Raw genomic sequence first — 18,787 nt, 5'->3', positions numbered from 1 at the left:
GATGCTGTGTTTCTGTCGAGCTCTTGGCAGTGTCACTTCACTGAAGGTGCTGGACTGTAAAATATTTTAGAAATAATGATTAAAATAACAGTATTTTCCTGTAGAACCATAGTCACTGTCACTTATTTGAAAGTGTTTGTGTTAATTTAAGAAAAATCTGTAAAACTGCAGCATTTGGAACATATTCAATAATAAAGGAAAAGGGGAAACTGTAAAATAATATTGACATTGTCACTATATTGAAGGTGTTTAATAATAATGATACAGGTGAAAACTAAAATAATATTTGTCAGCAGAACTTTGGACATTGTCACTTTATTTGAGGTGTGTTTTCCTAATAATTTACCAAAAACTTTATTTTCCTGTAAATTTATTGTTTTTGTACATTATTTGAATTAAATAATTTCATTTTACAGTTTTTGTTTCTCGGCCGTAGCTGACAGTCGTTTTTTGACAGATGTTTTTTCACAGTGCAGCTGTGTGGGACACTGGACACAATAAAATACGTCCTGAGGCCCAAACACCAGGAACAGTCTGGATGTCTTGATCAGTCCTTCACGCTTCATCCATGATGTCAACACATCACAGAAACTGAAAGAGGACTAGAAGTCCAGGAACAGGACTCTGCTGGGGAGGCTGGAGGACTCACCTCCTGATGTTGGGATGAGGTTGTAATGAGGCAGATCATGTAGAGGCCTCCTGGTCCAATAAAGCACCAGCTTAGTACAGGGACAACAGGAAACAGTGGTGACACGGAGGACGAGGTTCCACTTTAGTTTTCAACCAGATTCTGTGTCAAAATGTTTTTCATGTTCTTCTTGAGAATCATTTACAGGAAGAACCGGGTTAAAGGATCAGCTGAGCCTGCATCTGTTTTTATTGCTGTCAGAATGTGTTCCAACCAGCTGACAGCACAGTGGCAGATACAGAACCAGTCTCTGCTGCCCCCCTGACCCAGTTCAGCAGAGACAGTGTGGAGTTACACCTGGACCCTCTAACCTCTGCTCTCTGTCTGTTCCTCTGTTCTTCAGGTCAGAGAACCATCACAGCTGATCCTGGAGACACTGTCACTCTGCCATGTCGAGCTCCCAGCAGCTCAGAGATCTTAGTGTTAATGTGGACCAGACCTGATCTCGGGTCAGACTATGTGTTTTTGTACCGGGACAGGAGGGTTGATCCAGTAAACCAGCATCCATCTTTTAAGGAGCGGGTGGAGCTGGAGGACTCACAGATGAAGGATGGAGACGTGTCTGTGACTCTGAAGGATGTGACGTTTAAAGACAGTGAGACATACGAGTGTCATGTCGTCCAGAGACAAACAAAAGCACTTGAACTCATCACCATGGTCCACCTGAGAGTCTCAGCAGGTGAGTGTGTGTTTGTCTGAGCAGCAGAGCTGTAGCTGCTTCCTGATTGTTGATTGTTGATCTTTCAGTTTCCTGGTCAATGTGTGTTTACTCACAGAGTCCAAGAGTTCACAGCCCTGAAGGCCTCACACACATTATTTATTTTATTAATCTTATCTACATTAGTTGTGGCTTTTGATTGTGTGAAAAGTTTGAGAAATTTCAATATTCCATAGAGAATCAAAAATGAACTGAGACCCAAATCAATCAACCATCCATCATCTATACCCGCTTGTTCCTAGCACAGGGAGAACATTCTCCACACAGAAAGGCCCCTGATGGGTTTCAAACCAGGAACCTTCTTGCTGTGAGGCAGCAATGCTAACCACTGACCCACCGTGCTGCCCATCAATAAATCAACCAATCAAGTTTATTTATATATCACGTATAAAACAACCTCAGTTGACCAAAGGGCTCTATAGATAAAATAAGTAGAATAATAAAATCAAATATAGCCGCAAGTGCCGATGAACGGCCTTCAAGTGATCTGCAACCTGCACCGACGTCAAACCCTGTCTTCTCCAAGGCCTCCTCCCGGTGGGACATGCCTAGAACACCTCCCCAGAGTGGCGCCCAGGAGGCATCCGCAACAGATGCCTGAGTCACCTCAGCTGACTCCTCTCGATGTGGAGGAGCAGCGGCTCTACTCCGAGCTCCTCCCAGGTGACCGGGCTCCTCACCCTATCTCTAAGGGAGCGCCCGGCCACCCTGCGGAGGAAGCTCATTTCAGCCGCTTGTATCCGTGATCTTGTTCTTTCGGTCGTGACCCAGAGCTCATGACCATAGGTGAGAGTAGGAACGTAGATTGACCGGTAAATCGAGAGCTTTGCCTTCCGGCTCAGCTCCTTCTTCACCACAACGGACCGGTACACCGACCGCATTACTGCTGCCGATGCCCCGATCCGTCTGTCAATGTCACGTTCTGTCCTTCCCTCACTCGTCAACAAGACCCCAAGGTACTTGAACCCCTCCACCTGAGGCAGGATCTCTCCCCTGGCCTGGAGATGGCAAGCCACCTTTTTCTGGTTGAGTACCATGGCCTCAGACTTGATGGTGCTGATTCTCATCCCAGCCACTTCACACTCGGTTGCAAACTGCCCCAAGACACACTGGAGATCCTGTATTGATGGAGCCAACAGGACATCATCCTCTGCAAAAAGCAGTGATGAGATCCTGTGGTCCCCGAACTGGACTCCCTCCGGCCCCTGGCTGCACCTAAAAATTCTGTCCATAAAAGTAATGAACAGGACCGGTGGCAAAGGCCACACAAGCCATTGCCAAGCAAACCTACATTTATCATTGTAAATTTTTATTTGACAGGACTACCAAAACTGAGGTGTGGGATTTTGTAAATGGCCGCAGAGGGCACATTTCTGATGCCAGAGTGATACAGGCACATACAGACACGTACAGAAATGCAGGACGGCAGCAGCAGCAGGCAAATTTACATTAATTTCATCTTGCAGTATGCATCTGTCAATGAAATAGAATGGTGGCCCTTGATCCAGGGAGCCAGATCAGACTGGTCTGAGTTTCTGAGGAAGGAAAGACTCGGTAACAAACCTGCCCTGCAAGTCCAGTCCAGTCTACATACCTGTGGTAGGCAGGTACCAAACACACCTGAGGAGACTCTGCCACTGATGGATGTCTCCACTCTCCACTGCTTCTGATGATTTGTTCCCCAGAAACAAACTAATGGCCTGTGGTCTGAGCAGCCGCTGCATTTAAGGCAAACAGGGACTTTCCAGTCCAGGTCCCAACAATCTGAGCACTTCCTGCCCCTGATCATTGTTAGTTTGACTCTGCTGATCCAAAGTCCAACTTTGTCATTTGGTTTGTACAAGTGTTAGTCAGCAACAACATCTGAGTCCAGTTTGAACCACTGATGCACGTTTCTGTCTCTGTGTCCTCACAGTTTCCCAGCATGCCTTTGGTGTAGAGGTGTATGAGGGGGAGGAGTCAGTCCTGCTGCCCTGTCAGGTGTCTTCACTACCTATGAACCCCACAGTGGCGTGGAGCCACAATGACTTCACGCCTTCAACTGTCCACCAGCGCGACCTACGAGGTGACATTCTCATAGACCAAAACCAGCATTACAGCGAGCGAACATCGATGAAAATTGATGCTCTGAAAACTGGAGACCTGAGCCTCACTCTGAGAAAACCCCGCCTCTCTGACAGCGGCACCTACACCTGCACCATCACAGCGTTTGGAAACGAACGAAGACTGGCAGATGTAGAGCTGCAGGTCAAAGGTCAGCACCGACACCTGCTGTAGGTACAGGTCAAAGGTCACAGCTGTAGGTGCAGGTCAGAGGTCATGTTGTTCTTTGTGTCTCTTCTTCACAGATCCATTTCCACCCTGGGCCAAAGGTCTTGTGTCTGTTCTTGTGGTTGTTGCTGTTGCTGTGGGTCTTTTCATATATTGTTACTACTTCAGGACAGGTATGTCACTACTACATTACCCATAATGCTGTTGCTTACCATGTTTCCTGTAGTTGATCTTTGACTGTGTCTCAGCTCATTTCAGGACCAAACACAGAATGAATCAGTCTCTAATTAGTAGCTGCTGATGATCCTCAATCAGGACTGAAACCTGGACTTCAGTAACACTGCAGTCATTAGTCCAGTTCCAGTCCAATGGGACCAGACAACAAACATGTTCTTGTTGTTTCTGACCTTTTCTATCCAGCTGTGTAATTGTTGGATTTTGTCTGTAACTGTAGTTTCCCAATAATCTCACTAACAGAGTCTCAGAGTCTGGTCTCAGTCCTTTGTCATCATGGACTGCACAGTCCCTGAGTCAGTTCTTCAGGAACACTGTTACTGATTCATTCATCTGATTGGTTCCTGACTCGTTCTTTGGGAACTGCTCCAAATGTCAGGAACAATGAAACATGTCTTCATTCACAAACTAGTTTCCATTGGTTTCTGTTAGAGAAGGATGGAACAGGGAGCTGCTGTCTGTCAGTCCTGCTGCTGTCTGTCCAGCTCATGTTGTGTCTGTTGTCCTCTCAGTCCCACAGGTGGAGGTGGACTTGGGGGAGGAGTCTGTCCATCTGCCCTGCAGAGCTTTAGTTAACCTGCTTCAAGTCTCAACAGTGGAGTGGACGGACAAGGACAACAGGAAGGTCCATGTGTATCAGGACGGCTCTGACCGACCTGAAGAACAGTTCTGGTTTTACAGAAACAGAACAGAGATGAAGAAAGACCTCCTGAAAATTGGAGACTTCAGTCTGACCCTGAAATATCCATCAATCAGAGACACAAACACCTTCACCTGCAGAGTCTACAGGGAGGGAAGAGTCCTGATGGAGAAACTGGTGGAGCTCAAAATCAAAGGTCAGTCATTATGCTAAGCTAAGCTAAGCTAAGCTAACTGTCCCAGTCTTGAGTCCTAGATCTAGAGGAGAAATTCTGTTAGACCGAGTCCAATCTACTCTGTCAGGGTTTAAAAAGCTTCATGTGTGGATCAGAGAGAGATCACAGCCGCCTGCTGCTGTCTGTCCAGCTAATGTTAAGTGTGTTGTCCTCTCAGGCCAACAGGTGGAGGTTGAGGTGGTATCACGGGTGGAGTCTGTCCAGCTGCCCTTCATAACCACAGCTGACCTGCCTGAAGACGTCACAGTGGAGTGGATGGACATGTACAACAGGAAGGTCCATGTGTATCAGGACGGCTCTGACCGACCTGAAGAACAGGACGAGTTTTACAGAAACAGAACAGAGATGAAGAAAGACCTGCTGAGAACTGGAGACCTCAGTCTGACACTGAAATACCCATCAATCAGAGACGCAGACACCTTCACCTGCAGAGTCTACAGGGAGGGAAGAGTCCTGATGGGGAAAGAAGTGAAAATCAACATCACAGGTCAGTTAAAGTGTTCCCAGTTTTCATGTTAAGCTAAGCTAACTGTTTCCATACTTTGTGATGAGCTCAGGCAGCAACATGAGAAGATGCTTCAGTTCAGCCTCAGTGCGACTGAACTCTTGGCAGAAGATGGTTAGTTCATCAGGCAGCTCATCACCAGAGTCTTTCAGGTGAGGCACATGAGTCTTGGCTTCTTTGATATCAGCCTCTGACTGTAGACAGAAACCAGCTGTGGTCTCTGAGGACCTGCTGCTTCCACCATGGTGCTCAGCAGTGGGGCCTCTGGTCCAGCTGGAAACAGGGAAACCCCCAGAAACCACTGTCTGTTGTGCCGTCTGGTTGATGATGGACGTGATCACATAGAGTCAGTCTGTTAATGGTGACGGTGATGCTCGAGGGGCACGGTCATGGTCCACTCTGAGACTCCGAGGCTCTGGAGGATCCAAAGAAAACTGTTTCGGCTGATTTGTCTGGTCTTTGATTGTTGTTGTTGTTTTTAACTAATTCTCCTCAGCCTCTCTTCTGTCCTTACACACTGCTTCAGTTCAGGCTTTACAGCTCCATCCCTGTACTTAGTTTTCATGAAGTTTACATCAGGAGCAGTTCAATCCATAGACTCATGTAGGTTCTCTTTACTTGCTCTGTTTTGGTTGAGTGGACTTTTCTTTGTTCTGTTCCTCTCAGAGCACTAAGTCCCTCTCTGCTCTTTAAGACGTCACCATGAAAGTCTGCTCAAAGTTCATAAAGTAGATTTTCCACCACACTGTCCCTTGGATGGAATTCCTGCCAAGCTCTTTAAGACACTTTTTCTTCTGTAGGATCCAGTTTCTGGATGGTTTTATTAATAGTCTCCTTAGCTCAGTCCCTTGATACTGAAACAAACAACAAAATCAATGGATCAATAAAAGCAGAAACAGAGTCAAAGTCAGAGCCATGAACAAACCCAGTGGGTTAAAGCAGAGAGTTGCTGTGGATTTCAGTCCGGGGAGCAGAGTCCTCCTCCACCACACTGCAGCTTCAGGGGGCTCTGCAGGGCAAAGAGCCTCTGTGGCATCATTTCTGTGTCCTTGTTCATTTGTGTCTCAAAGGAAACGTCAACAAACCAAAATGACATAGAAACATGGAAATGTGCAGTTTGTCCTCCCAGTTAGTGGAGTCCCATCATGGGCCACTAATCCTCAGTCAGAGCCAGTAAATAAAGGTTTGATCTGGACATTTGACAATGACACTAAGTTAGTGAAGAAACAGGGAGTTGTGCTGTTAGTTGTTCACACACCACAGACTCAGTCTCTGTTAAATGGACCAATGGGACAGATTTCAGACTGGAACCAGTCAGACCTGTTTCCACTACAAATATTTCACTTCATACAGTCAAAGAAAATGTGTCAGTGCTGCTGCTGCTGCTGTCTGTCCAGCTCATGTTGTGTCTGTTGTCCTCTCAGTCCCACAGGAGGAAGTGGACATGGAATCAGGGGTGGAGTCTGTCCAGCTGCCCTTCATAACAGTAGCTGACCTGCCTGGAGACATCACAGTGGAGTGGATGGACTGGAAGAACAGGAAGGTCCATGTGTATCAGGACGGCTCTGACCGACTTAAGGAACAGGACAAGTTTTACAGAAACACAACAGAGATGAAGAAAGACCTGCTGAGAACTGGAGACCTCAGTCTGACCCTGACACGTCCAACAGTAATAGGAACCTTCACCTGCAGAGTCTACAGGGAGGGAAGAGTCCTGGTGGAGAAACCAATGTGGCTCAGGGTCAGAGGTCAGTTCAAAGTCTTTATGCTAAGCTGACTCTGGGCTTGTGTTGGACCCAAACACTGAAGACACTTTCCAGTGTCAGTGAAATGTTAAAGAGCCTCCTCCACCCTCATGTTATACAGCACCACCTTTAACTTTGTAAGTTTAGTTAGTCCACAAAAAGTCCTCAGTCAGAGCCAGTAAATAAAGGTTTGATCTGGATATTTGACAATGACACAAAGTTAGTGAAGAAACAGGGAGTTGTGCTGTTAGTTGTTCACACACCACAGACTCAGTCTCTGTTAAATGGACCAATGGGACAGATTTCAGACTGGAACCAGTCAGACCTGTTTCCACTACAAATATTTCACTTCATACAGTCCAAGAAAATGTGTCAGTGTTGCTGCTGCTGCTGTCTGTCCAGCTCATGTTGTGTCTGTTGTCCTCTCAGTCCCACAGGAGGAAGTGGACATGGAATCAGGGATGGAGTCTGTCCAGCTGCCCTTCATAGCCACAGCTGACCTACCTGAAGACGTCACAGTGGAGTGGATGGACTGGAAGAACAGGAAGGTCCATGTGTATCAGGATGGCTCTGACCGACCTGAAGAACAGGACAAGTTGTTCAGAAACAGAACAGAAATGAAGAAAGACCTGCTGAGACTTCGAGACCTCAGTCTGACCCTGACACGTCCAAAAGTCATAGGAACCTTCACCTGTAGAGTGTCCAGGGAGGGAAGAGTCCTGATGGAGAAACCAATGTGGCTCAGGGTCAGAGGTCAGTTCAAAGTCCTTTTGCTAAGCTGAATCTAGGTTTGTGTTGGGCCCAAACACTGGAGACATTTTCCAGTATCAGTGAAATGTTAAAGAGCCTACTCCACCCTCATGTTATACAGCACCACCTTTAACTTTGTCAGTTTAGTTAGTCCACATAAAGTCCTCAGTCAGAGCCAGTAAATAAAAGTTTGATCTGGACATTTGACAATGACACTAAGTTAGTGAAGAAACAGGGAGTTGTGCTGTTGGTTGTTCACACACCACAGACTCAGTCTCTGTTAAATGGACCAATGGGACAGATTTCAGACTGGAACCAGTCAGACCTGTTTCCACTACAAATATTTCACTTCATACAGTCAAAGAAAATGTGTCAGTGCTGCTGCTGCTGCTGTCTGTCCAGCTCATGTTGTGTCTGTTGTCCTCTCAGTCCCACAGGTGGAGGTGGACATGGAATCAGGGGCGGAGTCTGTCCAGCTGCCCTTCATAGCCACAGCTGACCTGCCTGAAGACGTCACAGTGGAGTGGATGGACTGGAAGAACAGGAAGGTCCATGTGTATCAGGACGGCTCTGACCGACCTGAGGAACAGGACGAGTTTTACAGAAAAAGAACAGAGATGAAGAAAGACCTGCTGAGACCTGGAGACCTCAGTCTGACCATGACACGTCCAACAGTCATAGGAACCTTCACCTGCAGAGTCTCCAGGGAGGGAAGAGTCCTGATGGAGAAACCAATGTGGCTCAGGGTCAGAGGTCAGTTCAAAGTCTTTATGCTAACCTGACGCTGGACTTGTGTTGGACCCAAACACTGAAGACACTTTCCAGTGTCAGTGAAATGTTAAAGAGCCTCCTCCACCCTCGTGTTATACAGCACCACCTTTAACTTTGTCAGTTTAGTTTGTCCACATAAAGTCCTCAGTCAGAGCCAGTAAATAAGGGTTTGATCTGGACATTTGACAATGACACTAAGTTAGTTAAGAAACAGGAAGTTGTGCTGTTGGTTGTTCACACACCACAGACTCAGTCTCTGTTAAATGGACCAATGGGACAGATTTCAGACTGGAACCAGTCAGACCTGTTTCCACTACAAATATTTCACTTCATACAGTCAAAGAAAATGTGTCAGTGCTGCTGCTGCTGCTGTCTGTCCAGCTCATGTTGTGTCTGTTGTCCTCTCAGTCCCACAGGTGGAGGTGGACATGGAATCAGGGGCGGAGTCTGTCCAGCTGCCCTTCATAGCCACAGCTGACCTGCCTGAAGACGTCACAGTGGAGTGGATGGACTGGAAGAACAGGAAGGTCCATGTGTATCAGGACGGCTCTGACCGACCTGAAGAACAGGACAAGTTGTTCAGAAACAGAACAGAAATGAAGAAAGACCTGCTGAGAACTGGAGACCTCAGTCTGACCCTGACACGTCCAACAGTCATAGGAACCTTCACCTGCAGAGTCTACAGGGAGGGAAGAGTCCTGATGGAGAAACCAATGTGGCTCAGGGTCAGAGGTCAGTTCAAAGTCTTTATGCTAAGCTGACTCTGGGTTTGTGTTGGACCCAAACACTGAAGACACTTTCCAGTGTCAGTGAAATGTTAAAGAGCCTCCTCCACCCTCGTGTTATACAGCACCACCTTTAACTTTGTGAGTTTAGTTAGTCCACATAAAGTCCTCAGTCAGAGCCAGTAAATAAAGGTTTGATCTGGACATTTGACAATGACACTAAGTTAGTGAAGAAACAGGGAGTTGTGCTGTTAGTTGTTCACACACCACAGACTCTGTCTCTGTTAAATGGACCAATGGGACAGATTTCAGACTGGAACCAGTCAGACCTGTTTCCACTACAAGTATTTCACTTCATACAGTCCAAGAAAATGTGTCAGTGCTGCTGCTGCTGCTGTCTGTCCAGCTCATGTTGTGTCTGTTGTCCTCTCAGTCCCACAGGAGGAAGTGGACATGGAATCAGGGGTGGAGTCTGTCCAGTTGCCCTTCATAGCCACAGCTGACCTGCCTGAAGACGTGAGAGTGGAGTGGATGGACTGGAAGAACAGGAAGATCCATGTGTATCAGGACGGCTCTGACCGACCTGAAGAACAGGACAAGTTTTACAGAAACAGAACAGAAATGAAGAAAGACCTGCTGAGACTTCGAGACCTCAGTCTGACCCTGACACGTCCAAAAGTCATAGGAACCTTCACCTGTAGAGTGTCCAGGGAGGGAAGAGTCCTGATGGAGAAACCAATGTGGCTCAGGGTCAGAGGTCAGTTCAAAGTCTTTTTGCTAAGCTGAATCTAGGTTTGTGTTGGGCCCAAACACTGGAGACATTTTCCAGTATCAGTGAAATGTTAAAGAGCCTACTCCAGCCTCGTGTTATACAGCACCACCTTTAACTTTGTCAGTTTAGTTAGTCCACATAAAGTCCTCAGTCAGAGCCAGTAAATAAAGGTTTGATCTGGACATTTGACAATGACACAAAGTTAGTGAAGAAACAGGGAGTTGTGCTGTTGGTTGTTCACACACCACAGACTCAGTCTCTGTTAAATGGACCAATGGGACAGATTTCAGACTGGAACCAGTCAGACCTGTTTCCACTACAAATATTTCACTTCATACAGTCAAAGAAAATGTGTCACTGCTGCTGCTGCTGTCTGTCCAGCTCATGTTGTGTCTGTTGTCCTTTCAGTCCCACAGGAGGAAGTGGACATGGAATCAGGGGTGGAGTCTGTCCAGCTGCCCTTCATAGCCACAGCTGACCTGCCTGAAGATGTCACAGTGGATTGGATGGACTGGAAGAACAGGAAGGTCCATGTGTATCAGGACGGCTCTGACCGACCTGAGGAACAGGACGAGTTTTACAGAAACAGAACAGAAATGAAGAAAGACCTGCTGAGAACTGGAGACCTCAGTCTGACCCTGACACGTCCAACAGTCATAGGAACCTTCACCTGCAGAGTCTCCAGGGAGGGAAGAGTCCTGATGGAGAAACCAATGTGGCTCAGGGTCAGAGGTCAGTTCAAAGTCTTTATGCTAAGCTGACGCTGGACTTGTGTTGGATCTAAACACTGAAGACACTTTCCAGTGTCTGTGAAATGTTAAAGAGCCTCCTCCACCCTCGTGTTATACAGCACCACCTTTAACTTTGTCAGTTTAGTTAGTCCACATAAAGTCCTCAGTCAGAGCCAGTAAATAAAAGTTTGATCTGGACATTTGACAATGACACTAAGTTAGTGAAGAAACAGGGAGTTGTGCTGTTGGTTGTTCACACACCACAGACTCAGTCTCTGTTAAATGGACCAATGGGACAGATTTCAGACTGGAACCAGTCAGACCTGTTTCCACTACAAATATTTCACTTCATACAGTCAAAGAAAATGTGTCAGTGCTGCTGCTGCTGCTGTCTGTCCAGCTCATGTTGTGTCTGTTGTCCTCTCAGTCCCACAGGTGGAGGTGGACATGGAATCAGGGGTGGAGTCTGTCCAGCTGCCCTTCATAACCACAGCTGACCTGCCTGAAGACGTCACAGTGGAGTGGATGGACTGGAAGAACAGGAAGGTCCATGTGTATCAGGACGGCTCTGACCGACCTGAAGAACAGGACAAGTTGTTCAGAAACAGAACAGAAATGAAGAAAGACCTGCTGAGAACTGGAGACCTCAGTCTGACCCTGACACGTCCAACAGTCATAGGAACCTTCACCTGCAGAGTCTACAGGGAGGGAAGAGTCCTGATGGAGAAACCTATTTGGCTCAGGGTCAGAGGTCAGTTCAAAGTCTTTATGCTAAGCTGACTCTGGGTTTGTGTTGGACCCAAACACTGAAGACACTTTCCAGTGTCAGTGAAATGTTAAAGAGCCTCCTCCACCCTCATGTTATACAGCACCACCTTTAACTTTGTGAGTTTAGTTAGTCCACAAAAAGTCCTCAGTCAGAGCCAGTAAATAAAGGTTTGATCTGGACATTTGACAATGACACAAAGTTAGTGAAGAAACAGGGAGTTGTGCTGTTAGTTGTTCACACACCACAGACTCTGTCTCTGTTAAATGGACCAATGGGACAGATTTCAGACTGGAACCAGTCAGACCTGTTTCCACTACAAGTATTTCACTTCATACAGTCCAAGAAAATGTGTCACTGCTGCTGCTGCTGCTGTCTGTCCAGCTCATGTTGTGTCTGTTGTCCTTTCAGTCCCACAGGAGGAAGTGGACATGGAATCAGGGGTGGAGTCTGTCCAGCTGCCCTTCATAACCACAGCTGACCTGCCTGAAGACGTCACAGTGGAGTGGATGGACTGGAAGAACAGGAAGGTCCATGTGTATCAGGACGGCTCTGACCGACCTGAAGAACAGGACAAGTTTTACAGAAACAGAACAGAAATGAAAAAAGACCTGCTGAGACTTCGAGACCTCAGTCTGACCCTGAAACATCCAACAGTCATAGGAACCTTCACCTGCAGAGTCTCCAGGGAGGGAAGAGTCCTGATGGAGAAACCAATGTGGCTCAGGGTCAGAGGTCAGTTCAAAGTCTTTATGCTAAGCTGAATCTGCGTTTGTGTTGGGCCCAAACACTGGAGACATTTTCCAGTGTCAGTGAAATGTTAAAGAGCCTCCTCCACCCTCATGTTATACAGCACCACCTTTAACTTTGTCAGTTTAGTTTGTCCACATAAAGTCCTCAGTCAGAGACAGTAAATAAAGGTTTGATCTGGACATTTGACAATGACACTAAGTGAAGAAACAGGGAGTTGTGCTGTTGGTTGTTCACACACCACAGACTCAGTCTCTGTTAAATGGACCAATGGGACAGATTCCAGACTGGAACCAGTCAGACCTGTTTCCACTACAAATATTTCACTTCATACAGTCAAAGAAAATGTGTCAGTGCTGCTGCTGCTGCTGTCTGTCCAGCTCATGTTGTGTCTGTTGTCCTCTCAGTCCCACAGGTGGAGGTGGACATGGAATCAGGGGCGGAGTCTGTCCAGCTGCCCTTCATAGCCACAGCTGACCTGCCTGAAGATGTCACAGTGGATTGGATGGACTGGAAGAACAGGAAGGTCCATGTGTATCAGGACGGCTCTGACCGACCTGAGGAACAGGACGAGTTTTACAGAAACAGAACAGAAATGAAGAAAGACCTGCTGAGAACTGGAGACCTCAGTCTGACCCTGACACGTCCAACAGTCATAGGAACCTTCACCTGCAGAGTCTACAGGGAGGGAAGAGTCCTGATGGAGAAACCAATGTGGCTCAGGGTCAGAGGTCAGTTCAAAGTCTTTATGCTAAGCTGATTCTGGGTTTGTGTTGGACCCAAACATTGGAGACATTTTCCAGTGTCAGTAAAATCTCAAAGAGCCTCCTCCACCCTCGTGTTATACAGCACCACCTTTAACTTTGTCAGTTTAGTTTGTCCACATAAAGTCCTCAGTCAGAGCCAGTAAATAAAAGTTTGATCTGGACATTTGACAATGACACTAAGTTAGTGAAGAAACAGGGAGTTGTGCTGTTGGTTGTTCACACACCACAGACTCAGTCTCTGTTAAATGGACCAATGGGACAGATTTCAGACTGGAACCAGTCAGACCTGTTTCCACTACAAATATTTCACTTCATACAGTCAAAGAAAATGTGTCAGTGCTGCTGCTGCTGCTGTCTGTCCAGCTCATGTTGTGTCTGTTGTCCTCTCAGTCCCACAGGTGGAGGAGGTGGTGGTGGAATCAGGGGTGGAGTCTGTCCAGCTGCCCTTCACAACCACAGCTGACCTACCTGAAGATGTCACAGTGGAGTGGATGGACTGGGACAACAGGAAGGTCCATGTGTATCAGGACGGCTCTGACCGACCTGAAGAACAGGACAAGTTTTACAGAAACAGAACAGAAATGAAGAAAGACCTGCTGAGAACTGGAGACCTCAGTCTGACCCTGACACGTCCAACAGTCATAGGAACCTTCACCTGCAGAGTCTACAGGGAGGGAAGAGTCCTGATGGAGAAACCTATGTGGCTCAGGGTCAGAGGTCAGTTCAAAGTCTTTATGCTAAGCTGACTCTGGGTTTGTGTTGGACCCAAACACTGAAGACACTTTCCAGTGTCAGTGAAATGTTAAAGAGCCTCCTCCACCCTCGTGTTATACAGCACCACCTTTAACTTTGTGAGTTTAGTTAGTCCACAAAAAGTCCTCAGTCAGAGCCAGTAAATAAAGGTTTGATCTGGATATTTGACAATGACACTAAGTTAGTGAAGAAACAGGGAGTTGTGCTGTTGGTTGTTCACACACCACAGACGCAGTCTCTGTTAAATGGACCAATGGGACAGATTTCAGACTGGAACCAGTCAGACCTGTTTCCACTACAAATATTTCACTTCATACAGTCAAAGAAAATGTGTCAGTGCTGCTGCTGCTGCTGTCTGTCCAGCTCATGTTGTGTCTGTTGTCCTTTCAGTCCCACAGGAGGAAGTGGACATGGAATCAGGGGTGGAGTCTGTCCAGCTGCCCTTCATAACCACAGCTGACCTGCCTGAAGACGTCACAGTGGAGTGGATGGACTGGAAGAACAGGAAGGTCCATGTGTATCAGGACGGCTCTGACCGACCTGAAGAACAGGACAAGTTTTACAGAAACAGAACAGAAATGAAAAAAGACCTGCTGAGACTTCGAGACCTCAGTCTGACCCTGAAACATCCAACAGTCATAGGAACTATCACCTGCAGAGTCTCCAGGGAGGGAAGAGTCCTGGTGGAGAAACCAATGTGGCTCAGGGTCAGAGGTCAGTTCAAAGTCTTTTTGCTAAGCTGAATCTAGGTTTGTGTTGGGCCCAAACACTGGAGACATTTTCCAGTGTCAGTGAAATGTTAAAGAGCCTCCTCCACCCTCATGTTATACAGCACCACCTTTAACTTTGTCAGTTTAGTTTGTCCACATAAAGTCCTCAGTCAGAGACAGTAAATAAAGGTTTGATCTGGACATTTGACAATGACACTAAGTTAGTGAAGAAACAGGGAGTTGTGCTGTTGGTTGTTCACACACCACAGACTCAGTCTCTGTTAAATGGACCAATGGGACAGATTTCAGACTGGAACCAGTCAGACCTGTTTCCACTACAAATATTTCACTTCATACAGTCAAAGAAATTGTGTCAGTGCTGCTGCTGCTGCTGTCTGTCCAGCTCATGTTGTGTCTGTTGTCCTCTCAGTCCCACAGGTGGAGGTGGACATGGAATCAGGGGCGGAGTCTGTCCAGCTGCCCTTCATAACCACAGCTGACCTGCCTGAAGACGTCACAGTGGATTGGATGGACTGGAAGAACAGGAAGGTCCATGTGTATCAGGACGGCTCTGACCGACCTGAGGAACAGGACGAGTTTTACAGAAACAGAACAGAAATGAAGAAAGACCTGCTGAGAACTGGAGACCTCAGTCTGACCCTGACACGTCCAACAGTCATAGGAACCTTCACCTGCAGAGTCTACAGGGAGGGAAGAGTCCTGATGGAGAAACCAATGTGGCTCAGGGTCAGAGGTCAGTTCAAAGTCTTTGTGCTAAGCTGATTCTGGGTTTGTGTTGGACCCAAACATTGGAGACATTTTCCAGTGTCAGTAAAATCTCAAAGAGCCTCCTCCACCCTCGTGTTATACAGCACCACCTTTAACTTTGTCAGTTTAGTTTGTCCACATAAAGTCCTCAGTCAGAGCCAGTAAATAAAAGTTTGATCTGGACATTTGACAATGACACTAAGTTAGTGAAGAAACAGGGAGTTGTGCTGTTGGTTGTTCACACACCACAGACTCAGTCTCTGTTAAATGGACCAATGGGACAGATTTCAGACTGGAACCAGTCAGACCTGTTTCCACTACAAATATTTCACTTCATACAGTCAAAGAAAATGTGTCAGTGCTGCTGCTGCTGCTGTCTGTCCAGCTCATGTTGTGTCTGTTGTCCTCTCAGTCCCACAGGTGGAGGTGGACATGGAATCAGGGGCGGAGTCTGTCCAGCTGCCCTTCACAACCACAGCTGACCTACCTGAAGACGTCACAGTGGAGTGGATGGACGAGTACAACACGAAGGTCCATGTGTATCAGGACGGCTCTGACCGACCTCAAGAACAGGACGAGTTTTACAGAAACAAAACAGAGATGAAGAAAGACCTGCTGAGAACTGGAGACCTCAGTCTGACCCTGAAACATCCAACAGTAATAGGAACCTTCACCTGCAGAGTCTCCAGGGAGGGAAGAGTCCTGATGGAGAATCAAGTGAAGCTCATCATCACAGGTCAATTTAAAGTTTTCCAGTCTTTATGCTAGGCTAACTGTTTCCATACTTTGTAATACTCTAAGCTGGGCAGCATAGTGGAATAGTGGTCAGCACTGTTGCCTCACAGCAAGAAGGTTCCTGATCTGAAACCCATCAGGGGCCTTTCTGTGTGGAGTCTGCATGTTCTCCCTGTGCTTGTGTGGGTTTTCTCCAGGTCCTCTGGTTTCCTCCCACAGTCCAAAAACATGTATGTCAGGTTGATTGGTGACTCTAAATTGCCCATAGGAGTGAGTGTGAGTGTGTGAGGTTGTTTGTCTCTATGTGGCCCTGTGATGGACTGGGGACCTGTCCAGGGTGGACCCCTGCCTTTCACCCAGAGAGAGATGGGATAGGCTCCAGCAGATCCCTCTGACCTGTGTATTCTTATTCAGGAAGATGAGACAACTGATATTCCCACCCACTGGCAGCTGGTGCTTGTGCTACAATACATTGACATCCGCAACAATGTTCAAAAGCGTTTTGGATGCAGTCGCCGAAACAATTTCGACCACTCTTTTGGAGACACTAAGCACTACCCTCCCCTAAGGACCAGCCAATAGACTCATCGCTCAGGCCTATGATGGGGCTGCTGTGATTAAGGGAGCCACAGTTGGAGTGCAGAGAAAGGTGAAGGATGTGTTCAGTAACGCACACTACATCCATTGCTATGCCCATGGATTTATTTGTTATGAGAGGTGACCTGTCCATTCAGACAGGAAGCCCAAAGCCGGTAATACACAGCACGTTGTTGTTTTTGCTTCTTTCAACCATGTTTCTGAAAGAACCAGGAGGTCTGAGCCTCCAGCTTGTCCAGCTTCTTCCTTATGGACTGCATGTTTGAGAGGAGACACCTGGAAGTCGTGGGACCCTGTGTTTGTCAGTTAGAGATTACTACCGTAGACAGCATTTTATGTGCCCCCTTCTCCCTCTGTTCTTCTTTCGATGGTTTTTGTCGTCAGGACAGAGAGCGATAACAGCTAACAACTATAAACAGGCCTCTGCTGCTGTCATGAAGCCACAGGTGAAGCTGCTCAATGAGGACCAGATTAAAGAAAATGTTCCCATATAAGAGACTTTATCATTAAACAACCATTGAGAAGACAAGGGCAAGGTTTAAAAAACTGGAACCAGTCAGACCTGTTTCCACTACAAATATTTCACTTCATACAGTCAAAGAAAATGTGTCAGTGCTGCTGCTGCTGCTGTCTGTCCAGCTCATGTTGTGTCTGTTGTCCTCTCAGTCCCACAGGAGGAGGTGGAGGTGGAATCAGGGGCGGAGTCCGAAAAAGTCTATCAGGATGGCTCTGAGTCTATAGCAGGGAGAGAAGAGTCATGATGGAGAAACAGGTGGAGCTCAAAGTCAAAGGTCAGAGATTATTTGGTTGTTTGTCTCTGGTTGTTTGTCTCTGACTGTCTTCTGTCTCCTCTGCAGACCAGTGAAGAGATTTCAGGACACAGAAGAATCAGTGGACATCAGGAACAGAAGCAGCTCCACTGATCCAACTCCTCTGATGGCTGATCAATCAGTTTGATCAGTCTTTGATTATTGATCAGATCTGACTTTGGATCAGAGAGAAAATGGAGGTGAAGGAGCTGATGGACGATGGATGAAGAACAGAGGACGCTTTGTCTTCTTCTTCACTCTGACTCCTCCTGACTCTCACAGTCTGACACTCACTATTGATCAGTATTGATCAGTGATGTCACAGTGATCGGTGTGATGTCACTGGTATTCTGCTTGTTATTTGTAGTCGTCTTTTTCTGCACTTTCTAAATTGTGTTTTTGTTCATTTCATTCTGTGTTGATAAGTTTCCATTTTCATCAAGCAGACGACCCAAATATCTTTTTCATCCATTTGGCCACAAATAAAAATTTCTTCCTTCTTCCTTCTGACTCTATTATTCCACAAAGGAACTTTATGAGGATCAAACTGTGTTTGCAGATCAAGTTCCAGCAGAAAAAGACTTGATGGTGGAAAACAGATATTTTAACAGGAAGTGTAGATATGTCACAACCACATTTCAAGAAGAAATCAAGGTTATCAGAAACCACTGACAGCAGAGAGACCCAGACCTGGTCCTTCATTTAAAGTTCAGTATTCATGATTCCAACATCTCAGGTTTTAATCCTCCTTCTCTGTATTCTTTAAGGAAATCTTTTTTCCTGATCTGATGGGGTTTAGCACAGCCAAGAAAACCCAGCAGGGCTCTAGTTCCTGTGAAGGCTGAGGAAAGACGACCTCCCACCCCCCATCCTCCCACTTTCTACAGAGGGACTATAGAGACCATCCCGAGCAGCTGCAGCACTGCCTGCTTTGGCTTTGAGACCCTAGAGCACATAGTAAGGACAGCAGAGATGTTCACTGGTGACCCTCTTCCCTCCATCACACACATTTACACCACACGCTGCAGCTGCTAAGCCACGAGCATTGTGGGTGACACACTCTTTACCCTTCTGCCACCTGGAAACAGGGACTGAAGCATCCAGGCCCTCACAACCAGACTGTGGATCAGTTTCTTCCTACAAGCCCTCAGACTTCTCAATCCCCAGGGACTAGACTGGCACACTCACATGGATCTGGAGCCCACTCAGTTTCCTGTCCTTGTAAATGTTCTGTGCACAGTCCTGAATGGATTGAAGCTGCCCTGCTGTCACTGAATTGACTAGACCAGTACAAGATGGCTGCCATGTTGGCCATTGGTTTGGCTGCTGATTCCTCAGAAACACTTC

General features: G+C 46.8%; 2 protein-coding genes and 1 long non-coding RNA gene across 3 annotated transcripts; all 3 read left to right on the top strand.

Annotated features, from left to right (window-relative positions):
* Positions 1 to 3,002: 3,002 nt before the first annotated feature.
* LOC113125551 (uncharacterized) lies at positions 3,003 to 5,071 on the top strand (the record flags this gene model as incomplete). Its single annotated transcript, XM_026299071.1, has 5 exons — positions 3,003 to 3,196; positions 3,322 to 3,660; positions 3,755 to 3,850; positions 4,424 to 4,747; positions 4,944 to 5,071. Coding segments are annotated over exons 2-5 (807 nt in total), but the record flags the coding sequence as incomplete, so codon positions are not given.
* Positions 5,072 to 5,105: 34 nt separating this feature from the next.
* LOC113125549 (uncharacterized) lies at positions 5,106 to 10,815 on the top strand. Its single transcript, XM_026299070.1, has 3 exons — positions 5,106 to 5,273; positions 6,716 to 7,039; positions 10,463 to 10,815. The coding sequence occupies exons 1-3, from the start codon at positions 5,132 to 5,134 to the stop codon at positions 10,813 to 10,815; spliced, it is 819 nt and encodes a 272-aa protein (XP_026154855.1). The 5' UTR covers positions 5,106 to 5,131.
* A 5,085-nt stretch (positions 10,816 to 15,900) lies between these two features.
* On the top strand, positions 15,901 to 18,018 carry LOC113142043 (uncharacterized). Its single transcript, XR_003296903.1, has 3 exons — positions 15,901 to 16,035; positions 17,298 to 17,403; positions 17,489 to 18,018. It is a non-coding gene; the product is annotated as an uncharacterized LOC113142043 (long non-coding RNA).
* The last annotated feature ends 769 nt before the right edge of the window (positions 18,019 to 18,787 follow it).

Source organism: Mastacembelus armatus, chromosome 18 (genome assembly GCF_900324485.2).
Source record: "Mastacembelus armatus chromosome 18, fMasArm1.2, whole genome shotgun sequence".
Lineage (NCBI taxonomy): Eukaryota > Metazoa > Chordata > Actinopteri > Synbranchiformes > Mastacembelidae > Mastacembelus > Mastacembelus armatus.
This window is presented reverse-complemented; position numbering and strand designations above follow the sequence as displayed.